This window comes from Cottoperca gobio, chromosome 5, assembly GCF_900634415.1.
Source record: "Cottoperca gobio chromosome 5, fCotGob3.1, whole genome shotgun sequence".
Classification (NCBI taxonomy): Eukaryota; Metazoa; Chordata; class Actinopteri; order Perciformes; family Bovichtidae; genus Cottoperca; species Cottoperca gobio.
Window position 1 is genome coordinate 6,078,592 of NC_041359.1, and position 21,287 is coordinate 6,099,878.

The following is a 21,287-nucleotide window of genomic DNA, read 5'->3' on the forward strand; positions in this document are numbered from 1 at the left end:
TCATGAGGATGTGGCAGACTGCAAAGGTCACAGCTGTCACATGATCAGCTGCAGCGTGAGTCCAAGCAGCCGGATCTGCTGCCAGACAGACAGGCTGTCTGAGTTATGAGGCTCGCTAACCAGCTTGGCCACCAAAAGCCAAAGCCTATCAGGCAAACTGAGGGATGGAGGGGTCAACCCTGTGGCAGCGTGCTGTCAGTGTGCATTACCAACAACATCAAGTGTTGTATTGATGTCCCACGCCTTTGTGTGGTGGAAACTAAACAGGAGGCAGATGTTGCAAGTGCTAGAAACAGTACACAGGTTTGTTTTTGTGTCACCGACTTCTGTTGCTTAACTGATGCACACCTTTGGACGCAATTATGGTTGTTTCACCATAACAACAAATGACAAAGTGTTGTTGATTAATGCAAAAACACCAAGAAATGACAAGTGTTGTTTTGTGCGTGTAACTTCCTCTCCTGGATTCGGTTGAAGACCAAAGACACACCTGTTAGGCGTGCAGCAGCACACACACGTGTTGGTAGGATCCTTACAGCAGCTGCTAGCTGAACAAGGCCCTCCACTGTGCCCCGGCAGACATGACTTTACTTGAGTTTATTGCCACCAGTGCTTGTGTTCACTCCCCCGTGTTGCACAATATGGATGGAGATGATGCACGGCAGGAGAGGACATAAATCACTACTGTAGCACAGGGGGGGGGGAGTCAAAGTTAAACTGGAGAGCCACTGGAACACTGACCTGAGTGTGCAGAGGTCATCAGGAGGGATCACTTAAAAAATACCACACATACCTTTCAGAGAAATGATGCGGCCTGAAATGGATTTTAGACATTTTGAAAGCAAAAGGTGAGGCAGGCCCTGAACTGCAGGTACCGCAGTATCACTACTGTTGATTTCATTATTCAAAACTTCAAACCTTATGTTTTTAGATGTAAAATGTGATCTAAATCAGGCTATGAAGGATACACAAAGCCCTCTGAACAAAGCTTCAGAATATAGAGGAGTGAAACTGGACAGTTTGGTGTGTAAGTGATACTGAAGTGGAGATTTCTGGCTCAGTCTGAGAAACAAAACTCATTTTGAGAAAACAGGTAAGAAATGTAACTAATAGAACTTCCCCAGTTCATTACTTACATAAAGACAATTGTTGTTTGTATTACACGTTTTCTGAAATGTTACGTTTAGATATGCATTATCTAAAAGGTAACATTTGGGGACTTTAGGAACAATCTGCAGATATAAATAGACAAAGGAATATTTTGGATGTTTTCTTTCCATTAGTCTGAAGAAGACATGTTATGCAAGCAAAATGGCCCACTTCTTAAAATTGTCCAGAGCATGAAACATGTTTTTGCCTTAAATGTTTTAATAAGCTTATATGTAACGTTTGCACAACTGTATTTGGCAGCGATGTATACATTAGTTGCCTGTTCACTGTCAGTAACATTTTCCTTACTGCTCATCACCTTTCCACTTTACAACATGCAAATCATCCTCACAGGACAGAAAGATCTCATTTTCTGGCCCACCTGTCCTGCAGTGGACCAGCCTTTATCAGAGGGGGCTTAAGTACAACATCACACTGGTTTGGAAGAAGTCTGGGAACACCACAACATTTGCAATAACTGTTCCAGTGCAGGGAACTGTTTTGAATTGTATATAACTACCTGCACAAAATGCTAAAAATCATCAGGTAAGAATCGTGTGGACACTTTGAAAAACCAGCTCTCTCTGAAGTGCTTTTTAATTCCCCTCATTTGTTATCTCCATGTTTCCCCCAATCCTCACATGTTGCCACATAACAGAGCATTATGTTCCACATGGATTCGTCTGATCTGAAGTCAATTTCTAATGGAATCCATTTTTTTCCCGCTGACGCAGCGAGTAACTGAGGTTTGGAGGTGAATGACTGCAGATGAATCCGCTCTGTCACTGTGCAGCGCTCAGCTCTCCACACTATAATCTACTGCAGCCCATTGATTAGCATTGGGCTAAGTGGAGGGGAAAGAGAAGTTAGCCAATCCATCACCCAGGGGGCATTGTCAAAGATTAAACAGAACGGTGAGAGGTGCAGCAGGAATACTGATGGCCGAGGGTTAAGACCTCGCTCTCCTTTGAAGTCTTCATTTTAGATATTGACACAGTGATCAGTGATCGGAGTATTTTGTAGATCAAGACCAGCTTCAGTTTGGTTGGGTTTCTATTTCAAAAGCATACTGAAGTACAGTGGTGGAATGTAAGTACAAGTACTGTACTTGAGTAAACATTTAAAGTATCAGTACTTGACACAACATATGAGGAACTTTAAGAATATGATGCATTGAGTTTAAACAAGCAATCAATTAGTTTATTAGTCAATTATTAAAAATGTATCAGCGGCTGATTTGATAGCGGCTAATCGTAATGTCATTTTTCATGCAAAGATGCAGTCCGACCACACAAGACATTTAAGGTGTCCCTGGGTAACTGACGTTTTACAGATCAAACAAACTGATTAATCAAGAAAATAACCAACAGATTAATTCATAATAGAGAATAATCATTGCAGCACCATACAGAATTAACTGCTGCTTAATCTTTGAGTCTTAATATATATGAATAAATATATAAACTCACAGTAGACATTTTACTGCATTGAGTACTTTTCCTGATGATACTTTCATATTTTCAACGCAGGACATTTTAACAGAGTATTTTCACAGTGTGGTATTAGTACTTGTACATAAGAGAAGGATCTGAATACTTCCATCTCTGCTGTAACCTTTCAGATTTCACATGAGGAGACATGATTCAAACACTTTCAACAGTCCAGCTTTCAAAAATACCTTGGCATTGATGTGCGTCGAGTGTGCACTTTTTATTCTTTGTCACGGAGCGCAAACTGTTGCTGAGACTCATTAAACACAGATTTCATACCTAGGAAGGAGTCTGCAGCTGTGGTGCACAGAAACACTGACACATTGCATAGCAGACCAGTGAGGTGCACTCGTCACTGCTGAAGAAAAAGTGCCCTGACAAGTTCTGGGTGGAGTGACAGATCCCCTGAGGTAAAGACAAAGCCCTTCAGATTACAAGCTCTCTTTTCAAAACACAACACGCTGTATATGAAACAAACTTTAAGAGGATTAGACTGAGACACACAGTCAAGATCTTAGGCCAAGAAAGAAGAACGTGTGCATGAAGTCCAAATCAATCCTTCAGCTTTCCCTCCAGAAAGCTCTGGATCTTTATAAAGTTCTCCTCTTGCTGACCCAGAGCCTCCAGCAAAATGCCCATGGGTGACCTCTTCAGTCCGACTCCTTCCATCTTATTCTCCAACTTATTCTTCACGTTGCGGAGGCGAAAGGAAGCGTGTGCAAATATCACTGAAAAGCAGATGGGGAGAGGGACTGTGAATGTTTTAAATGTTTGGCAAAAACAAACCTATAAACTTTTGTTTCGAGTCAGACTAGATGAACATCAGTCTTTGAGAATCTCCAAGAGTTCAATCCCAGACACGTTTCATTGATTTTAAAAGAAATGTGTTGCCAAAGGTTCATTTCACAATACTTCAAATGCACCGATCATGATACTCTAACCAGATCACTATTAAGTCATAAGACACGTGATATGAGCTAATTATGTAGTGTGTTTACTTACAAGCCAGAGGTAGAATGATTGCAGACATGAACACCATGACGCTCCCCAGCATGGAGATTAACATGTAGCTGGTGACCATGACAGCGATCAAAAACGCTGCGGGGTTGTGCCTCTTAAAGTCGCTGATGACAGCTCTGTTGTCTCCGGCCCACACTGAACCCAGGAAGACGGCAGACACCACGGCCATGGCTGTGAACATCCCCCCAGGGTTCAGGAACCTGCAGGGCAGCAGCACAACATGAGAGCAGAGGGGTCACATTAAGACGCTCATACACAGGCAGCATCGTGTGTGTGTGTGTGTGTGTGTGTGTGTGTGTGTGTGTGTGTGTGTGTGTGTGTGTGTGTGTGTGTGTGTGTGTGTGTGTGTGTGTGTGTGTGTGTGCGCGTGTGTGTGGTCACTGGCTCCACCTGGTGGTTAGGCGGAACATGACGCCTGTTCGTGTCGCAGACAACATACAAATAGGACAGGAGTCACAAATACCAAACTCTTTGGTTTCAGCTTCTCAAATGTGAGGATTATACTTCTACATCTCAAATACACGTATAAAAATAAAATAAAAACAAAAATACGTCATTGCTTTTGAAATAGTGCCAAACCAAAGCAAGTTTAAACAGTGTGGGCTGAAGCTTATTACACCTACCCTTTTTACATTCATTAGTTTGTACACTTCAATAAATGTATCCTCTGCGGTTATCGTGGCCAAAATAATTCACAATAACGATTTTATCGCGATATTGAAAACTTTAACTTTGTTTAATGTGCGTTGGGTCTCTTTTTTGCCAAATCAATTACACTCAAAATACGAGTGGTGGAGGTGGAGATAGTGTCAGGAACCAAACATGTACAAAAGCTTAAACACTAATGGATAGTGAAAATTTAAAAATTGAAGAGGTGCTGGATTATTTATTATTATTATTATTATTATTATTATTATTATTATTATTATTATTATTATTATTATTATTACCTATTATTTTATATCATCAGTCATTTACATCAGGAGATATATAGTTGAACATGAATATTTGAATCACATCTGCTGTTGTATTTTCCCTGACCAGATGCCACAGATGGAAATGCTTTGTGTAATAAATCCAGCCTTGGCCTGACTACAGTGATGTCATCAGTACGTGACGGGTTAGGGTGACTTAGGCTCTCTGAAGTATTTGACACAAACATTGGTGATCCTGAAGACAGGTCTCACAAAGAGAAAAAACTCAATGAAGACGAGACGATGCAGAAGATGCATGTGATGCCAGTGCAGCATGAATAAAACCATTACAGTGTGCAGATATATTTAAGGATAATCACTGCCTGACACCAGCACATTTCCTATCCAAAGGTTGCCTCATAAACACGTAAAATACACAAAAAATGTTTTGAGGATCCCTTAGATTATTTTTCAAGGATGGAGACCAAGATTATGCGATGAGAGGGACACTTCACAGTTGAAAATAATGAACTTGCTAATGCCCCCTGGTGGACAAACTATGTGATGGCAACACTGTTTCTAAATGACCTGAAAATATCTTTGACAGTTCTGTACTGCAGTTCCTGGTTACTTATGGTCATCACATACACTATATGGACTAATGTATTGGGCCACCTACACATTACACCTTTGTGGCTGAGTTGCTGTGGTTCCGAAACGTTTCCACTTTGCAATAATACCACTTATGGTGGAATATCTAGGAGAGAAGACATTTCACGAACTGACTTTGCAACTGTGCATCCTATTACAGAACCACGTCCGAATTCGGTGAGCTCTGAAATGGGACTGAATGAAACACCTGAATTCAATGATTAAGAGGAGTGGCCCAATACTTGTCGAATATCAGCAAATATATCCGTAGTAAATCAGTAGTCTTTCGACTGCAAGGATGTCACTTCCTGCTTTCTTTGTAAACAAACAAAAAGGAAAGCTAGCTTAGCTTTAGCCTTACTGCTTTGAGATACAGGCCTCACAGATCCAGGATACAGTACACACACACACACACACACACCTTTGTTTAGAGTCATTACTCAGGGTTGCCTCATTGGGAAATGATCTAATAAATTGATCTCCCTCATCAGGGGTACAAGGGGCATATGCAGAGCAACAGCTGACTAGACAAACGGCTCATGAAGCCTTCATGACTATAGCAACACGATGTCATCATACAGGTTAGTGGACAGAGCTTGACAGCTCACCACTATTTTTAGCAAATTAGGTTTCAGTTGGAAAAATGTGCCGACTGAAGCCAAAATATTTCCGAGATGAGAGATGTAACCTCTTGTTTCCTGATCTGATATGATTGAATCTACTTTGTCAGATAATAAACTAGTTATTCAGGTCTGCAGTAGTCTAGGTCAGTGCTTGTACGTCAGGCCTATGGAAATCTTGATTTTGGATCATGTACTGTATGAGTGAGGGCCCCACACTGGCTACACTTGTCTCTCTTTAATTCACTCTGTGCTTCCACACGAGTACACCACCGGGGCCTCATGACATCATATTTGCATTTGAATACTTTTTTTAATAATAATTAATGAAAAAGTCTAAAATGATATTCCTACATGAGCAGCACAGACTGGATATAAATTGTTGACTTCTGTGCGAGAGTAACAGTAACATGCATCACGTGATAGCTGGAACAAGTTTTATACACCATGTTTACTCTTCTTCACATAACGATACTTCCTGTCTGTACCCTCTTCTTTAATCCCTTTAAACTACATTGTAGGTTACAGAACCAGGGCAACAACAACCAAAACAATAAGCTTGAGGTGAATACTAACCTGAGCAGTAAAGATAGCTGCAAACAACCTAATAAGCATGTATTAGCTACTGTATTGATACCATATGTAACTTACCCAACAACGAGGAAAACAACGACGGCCAAAACCAAATAATTAGTTTGATAATACAACAGGTTGCTGACAACTCTCTTGTTCCATCTCGTCAAATCTTTGCCGTCCGGTTTAGCGAATCTTTCCGAGGCGGGGAAGAAGTCGTCCCATGGTCTGAGCGGTGTCAGCTCCACTTTAGCCATTTGCCTCCCGCTTCGTTTACTAATCTGACAGCACCACCTCATCAGCCGGAAAGTCACATAAAGATACAATCGACAGTCTCGCGAGAAGTTATTGGCAGCTCTGGCTATTAGACCCCGCCTCGTGAACCTGATGAAACCTCACGCTATTGGTCAGCAACCGCCCGTTTGTAGAAACACTTCCTGCTAAACTTCATGGCAGAGAAGGACGTCATAAAGTGATAGCAGCGTTTCTGGTAATAACATCTTCTATTTAAGTTGTGCGTCAGTTCTGTCTGTTATGTTTGGTGCGCTCACATTGACATGTCCCCGTGCTCATGTGCTTGCGATGTGTGAACAGTGTGACAGGTGCACGCGGACTGCTTAAGCTCGCAAACATGACTTCAATGACATGTAATGTTAGCTAACAGTTAGGTAGCTCGATACAAGCTCCCACAAACACGCACCTGATAACGTCTTTGTTGTTTGCTCAGATGTGGAGCAGACTGTTGAGTCGTCGTGTGATTGGTAGAACAGCCAACTGCTGGAGGAGTCTGTCCACCATGCAGCTGAAGACCAGTGAGTTCCGCTCTCTGTTCAGTGATGGACTGACTGAACTAGCAGGTGAGGTGCAGCTGTGACCCGCAGACACCTGGCAGTTGAGCTCTTGTAGACTGGTTTTCTGTCCAGCAAAGGTAGAAAGTGTTTTACAAGTGAGAACTTCTTATTTGTAAAGTCAAATCTGGGTGGTTATTTAATGGGTCCTAATAAGTGATCCTGATCAGAAATGTGTGTGTGTCTGTGTTAATATCAACGAATTAATATCGGCTGATATGAAAGTCGTGAATATCCATATCAGTATCTGCCTCAAATCCAGTGTGGGCCAGGCTCTTTGAAATCTAAATCTAAAGGTCTGAAAGACCCTTTAATCGTAATTATTGTTTTGAAAAGGAAATTGCTTATAATAGCTTTTATAAATCTGCTTTTTAATATTGCACTTCTATAAAGTTAGGGTGCTGTGCTAGAGACGGATTGAAAATAAACGGTCAAAATCAATACAGCAGAGGACAAATTAGTCAGACTTTTAGTCCCTAGTATGGGTCGATTGTCAAAACATGCTGGATACTACATTTCTCCTAATGCAATCAGGAAAAACATCGTGAGTGAAAAGCAATAGTCTGAGTGAAAAAGACTGCAATTGTAAGTAAGAACTGCAGTCAGAATCTAAAAAGAAAATGTATATCATTTTTTAAATGTTTTAATAAATAATAAACAAATCATTATCTTGAAAGGTTTCTTTTCTTCGGCTCTGCCACTGCAAGGTTGACCCAACCAGTGCCTCAGACACACTTCCTCTGTAAAGTTACCCGGCTCGTGTAAGTGTGCTTTTGTTCTTTCCAGAGGTGTTTGAGAAGCACCAGCATGAGCTGAGGATAGCTGGAGGCGCTGTACGAGACCTTCTGTCTGGGAAGCGCCCTGAAGATGTGGACTTTGCCACCACAGCTACTCCAGAGGAGATGAAGGACATGTTCCAAAAAGCTGGCATCAGGATGATCAACAATAAAGGAGAGCAGCATGGGACCATTACAGCAAGAGTAAGAGGCAGGCAGACACATCTGTATTCTGCTTTCATTGTTTGGGATGCTGCGAGGTCCTCTTTTACTTTTGCAGAAGAATAGCTAAACTAATCTCCAGCTGAATGTTAATGGGTGAACAAAAGAAGTTGCAGCTACTGTGTGCTGAAACATGTAGCTCCGTAAGGTTGGATAAATTGCATATGGCAGCTTTACAGACGCAACTTTATATTGTTGAGTGCCCTCTGAAACACTGCACTCTCCATAAGTCAGCGTTGGAAGAGCGGGGCATTGACTTCAGATTGAGAGCATGTGTACATGTCACTGAGGGCATTAGTCTTCGCTGGACCCCTAGTCATCTGTGTTTTGTTCATTGGTCTTCTTTCACAGCTACACAATGAGAGCTTTGAGGTGACTACGCTGCGAGTAGATTTTCAGACAGATGGACGTCATGCAAAGGTGAAATTCACCACTGACTGGCAGAAAGACTCTGAGCGGAGAGACCTCACCATCAATTCCATGTTTTTAGGTATTGTTGTGTTTGTTCTCCACTGAATGGAATGACTTCTCTCTGAGCTTGCTTGTGTTATAAAGATGCCCAACATGTCGTATCAGTTCAGGGGACATTGCCATTTATTTTAGTATGTTTATTATGCTCTTATGTTTTTTGTTGACTTTTTCTCTCACAGGGCTTGATGGCATGTTATATGACTATTTCAAAGGATACGAAGACCTGCAGAACCACAAAGTTCGGTTTGTTGGCAGTGCTGATCAAAGAATCCAAGAGGACTACTTAAGAATACTGCGCTATTTCAGGTGGGCTGCCTCATTTCATATTCAACTAAGTTTGAATTAGAAAGTGAAAGAAGAAAATCATTGTTTATATTTGTTTAGACGGAAAAACACTTTAACCTCAACCATCTAATTTCACTTCAAGGTTCTACGGCAGGGTGGCTCTGGAGCCCGACAGTCACGAGCCTGAGACGCTGGTTGCTATTCGGGAAAACGGTCGTGGACTTGCAGGTATATCAGGAGAACGGATTTGGGTGGAACTAAAGAAGATGGTTGTAAATAACCATGGTGCTCATCTGATGGAGCTGGTGTACAGTCTGGAACTGGCCCAGTACATAGGTAAGAGGGGAAATGGAAATATAAGATTTTCAGATATTATTTTATTGGCCTTTTGCCTTTTATTAGGAGAGGGAGAGGGAGGGGGGGGGGGTGCATGGCACAAAGGGGCCCCGGGTCACATTTGGCTGGCCGCTTCGATACATTCAGTCTTGGTTCATCAGGCGCCCGCTCTACCAGTGAGATACCTCGAAGCCCCCATTGAAAGGATTTTAAAATGTTTTCGTTGAACTAAGGGGAAGAGAGAGGAAGGATAACATGGGACATAACAGAACAATGGTCCCCAGCCGGACTTTGTGATTATGTAGTCGGCCTCTTCTAAACCCCAGGACCACCAGGATTCCATAGAAAAAGTTGCACTTAAGTAAACCTCACCGGATGGCAGTTATTTATGATATTACTGAAGTAGAGAGAAATGTTAACATGATGTTGAAGCCGGGAGACAATTGGCTTGCCTCAGCATAAAGATGAAGCAGGGGGAAATGGGATTACATGTGTTTACTAAACATTTTGAGTTTAGGTATTCCACTTAAAGGGTAAATATCCCATGTGGTAATGGATGCACTCACCCATGTCTGAAATTAGTGTTGTGCAAATATTGTATGTTTAGGTAAACATGCGCCCACTTGTCGGGAAATGTATTTTCCTATTTTGTCATGGCTAAGGTCCTTTTTGAAAATGTTCAGAAAGAGAACATGGAGCCTCCTATTAAGTCATTGGCCCAATCCCAATTTCCACACTGACGAACTTTGAGGCACGTTCCCGCTAAATCCACGAGGGTTTAGGGCTGTCCCACTGTCAAATCCTCAGGTGCATGAGGGCTCCCTCGCAGACATTTTGAGCCCTTTTTAAGCACACTTTCCGTAAGTCCTCATTTCTGCAGACTTTGCCTGAGGAAATTACCCACAATTCATAAGTGGAGCTGTTGCGCATAAATACATTATTTGACAATCACCCTAACGTCCATTCTGTAAGGCAATAACCCACAATTGTACGTAACATGTTTCGGCGGCGTCAAGATAACGTGCAACAAAGTGCTCTCCCATTCCTATTTTTACCATTTCGAGCCTGAGCAGCCAGTCGCACTTACCAGTTGATGTCAATTAGGCTTCAGGCGGGACTTTGGAATTGGGCCATTGTTTGCAAAGTACAGGGCTCAGTAATGTCAAAGTGGTGTCAACAATCTGATCATTTGGAGCCGTTTCTAAATGGAGAAAGATACAATTTCTATCCCTAAGATGGAGTGGATTCAGTGCCTCTTGACTTCTGTGGCACTTTGAGCGCTAGTATTAGTCGGCACTAGACAGAAACTATTCAATGACTCTTGATTATTTAAGTCTTCTCAGGTTATTTAGTAACCGCAGAAGACTTCTACCAGGATACCAATACTTTAAGCATGTTGTCAACTGTAAAAAGTAGTATATTTTTATGTTCTCTGTCCTGCTTAGTTTCTGTAGTTGTTAAAGTCATCTCTGCTGCTCGTCCCTTCTCTCCCTGCTCCTCCTCAGGTCTGCCTCCAGATGGCAATGTTGAGGAAGTAAAGCGAGTGTGGCAGATCACCAAAGACCACTCTCCCAAACCCATGACCATCCTGGCTGCTCTCTTCCGCCGCCCAGAGGAGGTAGAAAAGATGGACATCCGGCTGAAGGTGTCCAGGGAAGAGAAGACTCTCGCTCTGTTCCTGGTCAAAAACAGACGGGAGCTCTGCAAGAGCAAAGACGAGCCGGACAGCCTCAAACCCTTCACTGACTTTATCATTGACGTGAGTTTCAGCCTCCTCCAGTTAATCCTTAGAAAAATGACATGGTAATTGTTCGTGTGTGTGTTATGATTAAAGAAAGGGAAGGAGACATAGTTGGGACTCTTACCAGAACAATGTACTCATTGATTTGTATACCATGTTCCAAACAGGCAGGACTATTCATCGCCATGTGTTGTGTGGCAGTGAATGTAGAGATCGCTAACGATAGCTGAATTGGCTTATTTTGGCTGTGAGATGAACTTTAGTCCTAAAACAGGCTTTGAGATAGAGCTGCGACAGTCTATTTTATCGATTAGTCAATCAATAGAATATTAATCGACAACTATTTCAGTGATTGATGAATTGTTAAATATCTTTAAGCAAAAATACCAAAACTTCACTGGTCACTCAAATATGAATATCTGTTTGGTTTCGCGTCTTCTATAATAGTAAGCTGAGACAAAACGAGCAACTTGGGCTCTTGGGAAACGAGATCAGCTTTTCCCCAAAGCACACAATTAATTAAGTCAAGTAATCAGCATTTTATAAAAAATAATTGAAGTTACAAGCCTACTTTGAATGCAGGAATCACACCTTTTTTTTATTCACTTCCTCCATCTTGCTGAACAGTGGTCCACCTGCATCTGAATGCAACATGTTCCCACCCCCCACTAATATGGCCCAGTGAAAGGCATTCTAGGAAAGGTTTCTAATCAGTAACTAAGATTGAATTGATGGTCAAATTTTTCAAATGGATCTGATTTTTTCCAGGATAATCTATCAAAGTTACTGGTGTTATTGTTCTTCTGTTTATTGTTGTAATACTCACTGTGGCCACAAGAGACTTACTTTACATAACTTGCCAACACATAATTTTTTCATTTTGTTTCTTTTTCACAGATGAAAAGTCACAGAGAAACCTGTTTAAGTCAAAAGCACAGCAGAGAACTATTTTAGATCAGTTATAAAATGTATCACCAGAAGTTTTTTATTTCTCACTTCCTCTCGGGCTTCCTTATGACAGATTACACCTAAAAGAAATACAGGAATAACTAGAAAACTCTCACTCAGCTGGTTATTGTAGGTTTAAGTGTTCCTACATGTCTGCACTGTTTCCTTTTCTCTGTGTGGTTCTTACTGGTTTGAAGCGGTCCGACCTCAGTTGGAAAAATGTGATGTCATGAATTTATGTGAGCCAATCAGAATTTATGAACATTGTAATCAAGTTTAGATCAAATCAAATCAAATGTATTTGTATAGCCCAATATCACAAATTATACATTTGTCTCAGTGTGCTTTACAGACTGTACAGGTTACGACATCCTCTGTCCTTAGACCCTCGCATCGCACAAGGAAAAACTTCCTAAAAGAAACCCCAAAATTAAAGGGGGAAAAATGGAAGAAACCTCAGGGAGAGCAACTGAGGAGGGATCCCTCTCCCAGGACGGACAGACGTGCAATAGATGTCGTGTGTACAGGATAAGCAACATAGTACAAATACAACATTTGACAGAAATTATGTTGTGTTGGAAAAAAAAAAAAATAGAAAGTATGGATGAATCCAGGAAAATGTCAATAAGGCTTCCCGGTGTCCAGCAGGACCAGGTCAGCAGGCGCTGTCACGATTCATGATCCTGACGTAAACTTTATCAGTGGCAACCTGCCACATGAGAGACAGACACTCCGGGGATGATACCCCGGATGGTGAGTTAGTAACATACATTTACATAAATGCATACAGATAGAGAGGGAGAAGAAGAGAGAGGGAGAAGAAGAGAGAGGGAGGGGAGGAGAGAGGAAGAGAAGGAAGAGAGCAGGGAGGTGTCCCCCGGCAGTCTAAGCCTATAGCAGCATAACTAGGGGCTGATCCAGGGCAAACCTGAGCCAGCCCTAACTATAAGCTTTATCAAAAAGGAAAGTCTTTAGCCTACTCTTAAATGTGGAGAGTGTGTCTGCCTCCCAAACACAAACTGGAAGCTGGTTCCACTGGAGAGGAGCTTGATAGCTGAAGGCTCTGGCTCCCATTGTACTCTTAGAGACTCTAGGAACCACAAGTAACCCTGCAGTCTGGGAGTGTAATGCTCTAGTTGGTTTATAAGGTACTATGAGATCTTTAAGATATGCTGGAGCCTGACCATTAATTTTATTTGTAAGTCAGGAGAAGGATTTTGAATTCTATTCTGTATTTTACCGGGAGCCAGTGCAGAGCATGCTAATACAGGAGTAATATGATCCCGTTTCCTTGTTCTTGTCAATACACGTGCCGCTGCATTTTGGATCAACTGAAGAGTCTTAAGCGACAACCTGATAACAATGAGTTGCAGTAATCCAGCCTTGAAGTAATAAATGCATGGACTAGTTTTTCTGCATCATTTTGAGACAGGATGTGTCTTATTTTTGCAATGTTACGTAGATGAAAGAAGGCAGTCCTTGAGATTTGTTTTATGTGGGAGTTAAACGACAGATCTTGATCAAAGATGCCTCCAAGATTCCTTACAGTGGTGCTGGAGGCCAAGTTAATGCCATCCAGAGCTTCTATGTCATTAGAAAATGCGTTTCGGAGGCGTTTAGGGCCAAGTATAATAACTTCAGTTTTGTCTGTGTTTAACATCAAGAAGTTGCTAGACATCCAAGTTTTTATGTCCTTAAGGCATGCTTGAAGTTTAGCCAATAATTGATTGGTTTCATCTGGTTTAATTGATAGATATAATTGGGTATCATCCGCATAACAATGAAAGTTTATAGAGTGGTTCCTTATAATATTGCCCAAAGGAAGCATATATAAGGTGAATAGAATCGGTCCAAGTACAGAACCCTGCGGAACTCCAAGACTGACTTTGGCTGTCATGGAGGATTTATCGTTAACAAGTACAAATTGAGATCGCTCAGATAAATAGGACTTGAACCAGCTTAGTGCGGTTCCTTTTATGCCAACACAATGTTCCAGTCTCTGTAGTAGAATGTCCTGATCAACAGTGTCGAAAGCAGCACTGAGGTCTAACAAGACGAGAGCAGAGACAAGTCCTTTGTCTGATGCCAATAGAAGGTCATTGGTAACTTTCGCCAGTGCCGTCTCTGTGCTATGATGAACTCTAAATCCAGATTGAAAAACCTCAAATAAACTATTATTATGTAAAAAGGCACACAACTGTTTTGCGACTGCTTTCTCAAGGATTTTAGCGAGAAAGGGTAGGTTAGATATCGGCCTATAGTTGGCTAAAACCTCTGGATCAAGACCAGGCTTTTTAAGAAGTGGTTTTATTACAGCTACTTTAAAGGATTGTGATACGTAGCCAGATAATAGAGACAGGTTGATCATATTTAATAACGAGGTGTTAATTAAGGGTAAAACTTTTTAAACAGTTTAGTTGGAATCGGGTCTAAAAGACAGGTTGATGGCTTAGACGATGAGATTGTTGAAGTTAGTTGGTTAAGGTTGATTGGAGTAAAACAGTCTAGATATATTTCAGGAGTTACAGATGTTTTTAAAATTCCAACAGTTGAAGTTAAGTTATTACCAATTGAGGTCAGGAGGAGATTAATTGTGTCTCTAATAATTATAATTTTATGGTTAAAGAAGCTCATGAAGTCGTCACTACTGAGAGATATAGGAACAGAAGGCTCTGTAGAGCTGTGGCTCTCTGTCAGCCTGGCTACAGTGCTGAAAAGAAACCTGGGGTTGTTCTTATTTTCTTCTATTAAGGAAGAGTAATAAGCTGCTCTGGCATTACGGAGAGCCTTCTTATACGTTTTAAGATGATCTAACCAGACTAAACGAGATTCTTCCAATTTAGTGGAACGCCATTTACTTTCAAGATTTCTCGACTTTTGTTTTAGTTTGCGGATTTGTAAATTAAGCCATGGAGCTTTCTTTTTCTGTTTTATGATCTTCTTCTTAAGAGGAGCGACAGAGTCGAGTGTTATTCGCAGTGAGGCTGCAGCGCTATCAACAAGATGATTAATTTGGGAGGGACTAAAGTTAGCATTGGAGTCCTCTGTTATATTGATATTGAGTCCTGGTATTGAATTAAGTGCTGATGGAATCACTTCCTTAAATTTAGTCACAGCACTTTCAGATAAACATCGAGCGTATGCCGGTAATGGGTTGACTGCTTATGTTATTAGCTGCTGTGAATAAACTCTGATTAATTACACCCACACAGTCCTGATGAAGCAGATCAGCTGTGTGTTTAAATGTTGAACTCTATATAAATAATGCATAACTTTACGCTTTTTAATTCTTGCTTGTTTAGTCCTGATTATTTCATGTTATAGAAAATACTTAAAGTATGAAGCCAAATTTTCAGGGGTTGTAATTCTCACTCGTACTGTTTCTTTTCAGAGTCGGGAGCTGGATACCCAGAGTAAAGTGTGTGAGCTACTGAAGTATCAAGGTGAGGAGAAGCTGCTGGCAGAGCTGAGCAGGTGGTCCGTTCCTCGCTTCCCCATCAGCGGTCACGACCTCAGAAGGATGGGGATCACGTCAGGCAAGGAGATAGGCACCACCTTACAGAAGCTTCGCGACATCTGGAAGAAAAGTGTTTATCAGATGGAGAAAGATGAACTCCTCAGTTACGTGAAGTTGTGAATGAGGAGAAAAGTGGACCATAATGGTCTGGACGCCTGCGTCTGTAATTGTGCTGCTCACAGGTATCGATTGAGCAGACAGCACATTGTTTGAGAAAGGACACACTCAACTCACACAGAGACGAGCACAGCTGCTGGTGCATGCTATTTCATTCTAAGTTAGCACAGTTGTTCTCCTGCTTCAACATAATAAAGAGACAACCTGCTCTCAGCATCACAGCTGGCACAATATGAGAAGATGTGTACTAGGAAATGACAGCTGATTTGATTTAATATTACAAAGCTCTGTGAATTCCTTTTGATAAACAGCTGTTAAACTGATGCTCTGTTACTATAGAAAAGTAATCATTTCATTGTTAAAACTATTGAAAAGCAGTGTTTGCTTTCCTTTTTTTTTTTTTTCTGAAAAGAAAATGTTCTATAAAAGGTTTTTATTGAAAAGATGTTGTGGTGATTCATTTTGTTTAGCTGCATACGCTGCAGAATACAAAGCTATATATTTATATATCCTCCACTTCTGTGTGTTTTGATGCTGTTAGATGTGAGGCTGCCCCTCCCTCCTGCAAAGATGAGGAGATATAAAGCTCTCCTATCCTTTCCTAACACTCTCTACCTGGAGACCCTTACTTACTGCACATTCACCCACTAAACTCCAATTTTTCCCTAGGAAAATATATGTTTTTAATTAGCCCACTTCAGTTGGATTTACCTGGAATGGTTTATTTGGGGTGACAGCATGGCTTGGTTCATTGTAAACATCAGTAACATCACTTTGGAGAGCACACTATATGGCGATGAGCCGCGAGATGAGCGCTTGGCTCAAGTGGAAATAGCTCTTCTGTCCATCATCTTCATCACCGCGGGGATCTTGAACTTCGGGCTGTTGTTGGTACTGTGGAAGCGGAGGAAGCAGTTTTCCAGGATGCGCGTCTTCGTTCTCCACCTGTGCGTCGCCGATCTGGTGGTCACATTCTTCCAAATTTGTCCCCAACTCATGTGGGACATCACTGACCGATTCGTCGGGCCAGACATATTGTGTCGCGCGGTGAAGTACTTTCAGGTGGTCGGGATGTTCGCCTCCACTTATATGATCGTAGTGATGACAATAGACCGATATCAAGCCATCTGCAAGCCCATGGTGACTTTCCAGAGGCGCAGGGCGCGCTGGAACGGCTCTGTGTGCGCCGCCTGGTGCGTCTCTCTCATCGGCAGCCTCCCGCAGATCTTCATCTTCTCCCGGGTCGAGGTCGCTCCCGGTGTGTACGACTGCTGGGGGCAGTTCATCAAGCCGTGGGGTCCGAGAGCCTACGTTACCTGGACGACTCTGGTGATATTCGTCCTACCCATCCTCATGGTGATCGTGTGCCAGGTGCGCATCTGTCGCACCGTGTACATTAACTTCCACATGAAGACGCACCACGTCGCAGAGGCGGCCAGTAAGCGGCTGTCGTCCAGGGCCAGCAGCGTGGCTGGGGTGTCCAAGGCGAGGGTGAAGACGGTGAAGATGACCGTGGTCCTCGTGCTCGCATACATCATCTGCTGGACGCCTTTCTTCACCGTGCAGCTCTGGTCCGTCTGGGACGCTGAGGCGCCCACTCAGAGTAAGATGACAGGGTTTGGGGTCTCAGAACATGAAAAACAGACACATTACTTGTTTGTGTTTTTATTATTGTTTTTTAGCACAAGAAAAATATACAAAACAAAACAGTGATGTAATGTAGAAAAATAAAGGACCGGGTTCAAATGGTGGAAATGATGCTGCAACACATTTGTGCACACACAGTATAAACGGCAGAGACACCACTATATTGAAAATCAAGAAGGAAAATAGATATTTAAAAACTAAACCAGCAACAATCAAAAACACAAAGGAGCAATAGACATAACAAAGAAAGGACTAAAAACATGTAGAGCCTATCTATATATTAGTCTTTCTATTCATTGTTAAGACACATTTCACAGACTTGAGGTTTAGTAGTTGGCAACACATTCTGACATAAGAATGAATAGAATGCCTAATGAGATGTCATCAGCTGTGATGTGTTGAATTGAAAGAACAATTGGTTCTATCGTGAGGAAAACAATTCAATAAATAAATGATGAGTCTTGAGTAAAATAATGTTAATTGATCTAATTTTGGAATGCAGCTTCCCTGTTGGTGAGTTAGGTAATTTAACATCTTAAAGACCTTAATAAATTATAACTTACATTGAAACACATTTTGCAATTCATTAAGTCAGCCTCAGAGGAATAAATATCCCTATTCCTTGAAATGAAAATCAGGATAAACTGAGTTTTATTTAAGTACTCTGTCAAATTAACCTCAATAAGCATTTTATCACAAATAATTAAAGGCACAGTTTCACAGTTCTCCATTTGTCTTCTGTTTCCAGCTGCAACCTTCACCATCTTGATGCTGCTGGCCAGTCTGAACAGCTGTGCGAACCCCTGCATCTACCTGCTGTTCAGCGGGAAGCTGCCCAAGACGCTGGTGGCTCTGATGTGTGCGGGTCAGTCCAATCTGAAGGAGTCCCTCCAGGAGGAGACCACCATGGTCACCTCCCTGTACATCAGCCTCAAGAGTCTGTCAGAGAGCAGATAAAAGTGCTGAAGCCTCGGATGCTTAACTCGGCCTGTTGAACATAAAATGATATATGGATGCCTCAGGAGAAAGACTTACTGTATTGACATCGTCTAATAAGTGTGAGGGCCAACATTACAAAAGAACTACAAGTCCCTGTAACAATATATTATAGTGAGACTACATTGTAGAAATGAACAATCTTTGAAAGGCTTTCACGTAGAAACTCTCAACACTATAAGTCTGAACAGGGAGATTACAGTGAAAGTATGATACGGTTGCTATCAAGTGACTATTACACAACATGTACTTTTCCAACATTAAAGGATTGTTATAGATTTGTTTTTAGAAGTACTCTGTGGTGTGGTTCTGGAGGTGGTGGTCTGTCGATCGGTTGGTCCACCAATTTGGTCCGGACTGAAATATCTCAACTACAACTGGAAGGACTGATATTCATGTTCCCAAGAGGGTGGTGATGAATCTGTTGGCTTTTCCTCTAGTGCTACCAGCAGGTCAACGTTTTCCCTTAACCAATGAGATATCTCGACATCTACTACACATTGGCACAACATGTTCATGACATTCATGGTTCCCAGAGGATGGATCCTACTGACATTGTTGATCTCCAGACTGCTCCTCTCGCAATATCATGAGGTTCACATATGTGGTTTTGAGTGAATTGTCAAAAATGTTTGATGCATTGCCATTACATTTGTCTCAGACATTTATGGTCCCCAGAGGATGATTTTTTAAAAACCTTGGTGATCCCATAACTTTTCCTCCAGTGGCATCATCGGGTCAGATTTTTAATTTGTCCAAATCTTTGGTTTATGACTAAATACTTGCAAAACTAAGGACAAGCCGATCAGCCTCAGCCATAGTCGGACTTACCATCGCGAGCACCGGGACTTTTCCTGCTGGGCCACTTGACACAAAATAGATGGTGAAGTCAGGTCATTTGGAACCTCAGGTAAAATGGGACAAACAAGATTTTTACATCTTGGGCTCTTTAAATGTTAGCGGCCAGTCATAAAACATGTTATTATAATATAAATGCCCTATACACAAAACAATATTTTTGATTGGTTTGAGATCACAAGGAACATTTCATAAAGTCGATGCACTCGTCAATGTCACTTTTTGTGAACTTACCAATCACAGCCTGGATGGGACGTGACATTGTAAAGAAGCTTGAGGTTATACAGCAAACTTTCAAACTGTTGCTCTCATGGTTGTGCATGATTGTTGGTCAAGTGGACAAGTTAGTACTGAGAACATTTGTAGAACATTTTTCTTGCACCTGGATTTAATGACGGAACAAAACAAAACAATATAAATGTTGGTTGTGTATCTTTTGAACTGTTGTATTGTCCAATTGTAATTAATGTTATACTAGTCATATATTGCAGCTATTCTCAACCATTGCTTGGCCTCAGAGCGACATCTAGTGGGCAGTGAAGGTACTGCCGAAGTGTTAGATTTAATTCAAGATTACATTTTTGGTGATTTGCAAAGCTAGTTATTTGTATATGTAAATGTGGTCAAGAATTCACATATATAAAAAATAGATTAAAATGCTTAAACAGTGTCGCCAATCATGACCCATCGTCAGGTAGGAACAGATGTATTTTGCCACTGTTAGCTAGCTAACGTTCCCTCTGGTACAAAATGGATTGGTTTTTGAAACGAAAAATGGTTATTTAAGACAACCCTGTGACAGCTAAAGATCCAAAGCGTGTGGTGAGGAAGTTTCACCCTGAATACATTACATTTGGATTAATAGTTCAGTGTTTCCCCTAGGTTAACTGCTTTGGAGGGGTGCTCACCATGCGTGCGTGGCGCGGGAAGATTGCGTGAGCGTGCGTGGCACAGGGAGATTGCGTGCGCAGCGCGGTTTCTATTTAGTTCTCCCCTCTCCTTTCTTCAGCTCTGTAGGTGTGTGCGCACGTATAGTGTGTGCGCACGTGTGTGTGTGTCAGCTGCGAAGCCCCGCCCTTCGTAAAACGGAGCGAAGGAGAGAATGTGAATGTGCAAAGTAGACAGTACAAACTGAAACGTGCACATACATTAGATAAATAGAATAAGCGTTTAGTTTATTTAATAAAAGAGCACCTGTCAATGTGAAAAGTGAGTTGTGAATAAAACATATATTAATTTATTTTATTCGAGAAAAAAACCAAAAAACCACCTTGAATTTCAGGCAGGGCGCTGGACTCCATTGACAAGGCCCTGCCAAGACAATGGTAGGGGAAACACAAGTTTATTTCTGGTCAATACAGCTGACGGTAGCATAACAAATATTTACAGTACAACGTTTTACAAGTTTATTATTTCTCCTTTTTTTATATGTCATGTTTTTTTTCTTATTCATTTTGGAAGGTGGTTCTCAGAGTAAAAAAACAAAAACTCAGTTCTGTGCCATAAGTTACAACATTTTGAGAACCCTGGTATTTGTATAATATTATATGACATTTCACATTATGTAATTAATATATTAATGTTATACTGGTCAGATGCTTCCAGAGATCTGTGCACCTTGGAAGTATATTTAAGCAATAGCTCACGACAGGCCGTGGTATATGGTCATTATATCACAGTTAAGGGGCGTGATTCGGCCCGACGCGAAGTGGATATAATGACCATATATCACGGTCTGAAGTGAGCTATTGCTTTTATAAAACGGTTACCAAGTGTGGCAATATGAAAGAAAAATACACACTCCAATTTAAATAGTTTTTATTATTAAATAATGATGTTCAAAATAAAATATTCCCTCCATTGCCTTCTGCACAAAACATAGTGGGAGGTGGTTGCTATGCAACAACACTAACAGCTGCTCTTCACGTAGCTCTGCATGTCGTCGTTTAGGGTTTTTCTTCTCTGGAGACTTCTCCGCACTGATCAATCCACTCCTCCAGAGTAAAGCTTTGTAAGTTTGTTTCTTAACGGACCGAATTTAACAGCTGTAACAGCTGTAGCTTTTTCTCAGACGCGGAGGGATACTGACTTGTTGTGAAAGGTTACTA

At 41.4% G+C, this 21,287-nt stretch overlaps 3 protein-coding genes and 1 long non-coding RNA gene across 4 annotated transcripts; 2 read left to right on the forward strand and 2 right to left on the reverse strand.

Moving 5' to 3' along the window:
* Nucleotides 1-2,313: 2,313 nt before the first annotated feature.
* On the reverse strand, nucleotides 2,314-6,721 carry arl6ip5a (ADP-ribosylation factor-like 6 interacting protein 5a). The gene is made up of 3 exons (XM_029432576.1): nucleotides 6,496-6,721; nucleotides 3,642-3,859; nucleotides 2,314-3,367 (listed from the first exon to the last, which is right to left on the reverse strand). Exons 1-3 carry the CDS (start codon nucleotides 6,714-6,716, stop codon nucleotides 3,192-3,194), a joined length of 615 nt encoding a protein of 204 aa, XP_029288436.1. The 5' UTR covers nucleotides 6,717-6,721; the 3' UTR covers nucleotides 2,314-3,191.
* A 97-nt stretch (nucleotides 6,722-6,818) lies between these two features.
* On the forward strand, nucleotides 6,819-16,084 carry trnt1 (tRNA nucleotidyl transferase, CCA-adding, 1). The gene is made up of 8 exons (XM_029432066.1): nucleotides 6,819-6,907; nucleotides 7,145-7,274; nucleotides 8,052-8,245; nucleotides 8,615-8,753; nucleotides 8,914-9,040; nucleotides 9,162-9,355; nucleotides 10,861-11,114; nucleotides 15,436-16,084. The coding sequence occupies exons 2-8, from the start codon at nucleotides 7,145-7,147 to the stop codon at nucleotides 15,679-15,681; spliced, it is 1,284 nt and encodes a 427-aa protein (XP_029287926.1). The 5' UTR covers nucleotides 6,819-6,907; the 3' UTR covers nucleotides 15,682-16,084.
* A 332-nt stretch (nucleotides 16,085-16,416) lies between these two features.
* Nucleotides 16,417-18,310, forward strand: avpr2b.1 (arginine vasopressin receptor 2b, tandem duplicate, 1). Its single transcript, XM_029432067.1, has 2 exons — nucleotides 16,417-17,281; nucleotides 18,074-18,310. The coding sequence occupies exons 1-2, from the start codon at nucleotides 16,417-16,419 to the stop codon at nucleotides 18,280-18,282; spliced, it is 1,074 nt and encodes a 357-aa protein (XP_029287927.1). The 3' UTR covers nucleotides 18,283-18,310.
* Nucleotides 18,176-19,767, reverse strand: LOC115008455 (uncharacterized). The gene is made up of 3 exons (XR_003832296.1): nucleotides 19,414-19,767; nucleotides 19,153-19,226; nucleotides 18,176-18,313 (listed from the first exon to the last, which is right to left on the reverse strand). It is a non-coding gene; the product is annotated as an uncharacterized LOC115008455 (long non-coding RNA).
* Between the last annotated feature and the right edge of the window lie 1,520 nt (nucleotides 19,768-21,287).

What these genes read in the sequence shown, in the direction of transcription:
- trnt1 (XM_029432066.1), top strand. Translation starts at nt 7,145, where the DNA reads ATGTGGAGCAGACTGTTGAGTCGTCGTGTGATTGGTAGAACAGCCAAC. An exon ending in TGGACTGACTGAACTAGCAG is followed by an intron (nt 7,275 to 8,051) that starts GTGAGGTGCAGC and finishes TGTTCTTTCCAG; the next exon opens with AGGTGTTTGAGAAGCACCAG. An exon ending in AGAATACTGCGCTATTTCAG is followed by an intron (nt 9,041 to 9,161) that starts GTGGGCTGCCTC and finishes TTTCACTTCAAG; the next exon opens with GTTCTACGGCAGGGTGGCTC.
- avpr2b.1 (XM_029432067.1), top strand. Translation starts at nt 16,417, where the DNA reads ATGGCTTGGTTCATTGTAAACATCAGTAACATCACTTTGGAGAGCACA. An exon ending in CGCTGAGGCGCCCACTCAGA is followed by an intron (nt 17,282 to 18,073) that starts GTAAGATGACAG and finishes TTCTGTTTCCAG; the next exon opens with CTGCAACCTTCACCATCTTG.
- arl6ip5a (XM_029432576.1), bottom strand. Translation starts at nt 6,716, where the DNA reads ATGAGGTGGTGCTGTCAGATTAGTAAACGAAGCGGGAGGCAAATGGCT. An exon ending in GTTGTTTTCCTCGTTGTTGG is followed by an intron (nt 3,860 to 6,495) that starts GTAAGTTACATA and finishes GCTGCCCTGCAG; the next exon opens with GTTCCTGAACCCTGGGGGGA. An exon ending in AATCATTCTACCTCTGGCTT is followed by an intron (nt 3,368 to 3,641) that starts GTAAGTAAACAC and finishes TCTGCTTTTCAG; the next exon opens with TGATATTTGCACACGCTTCC.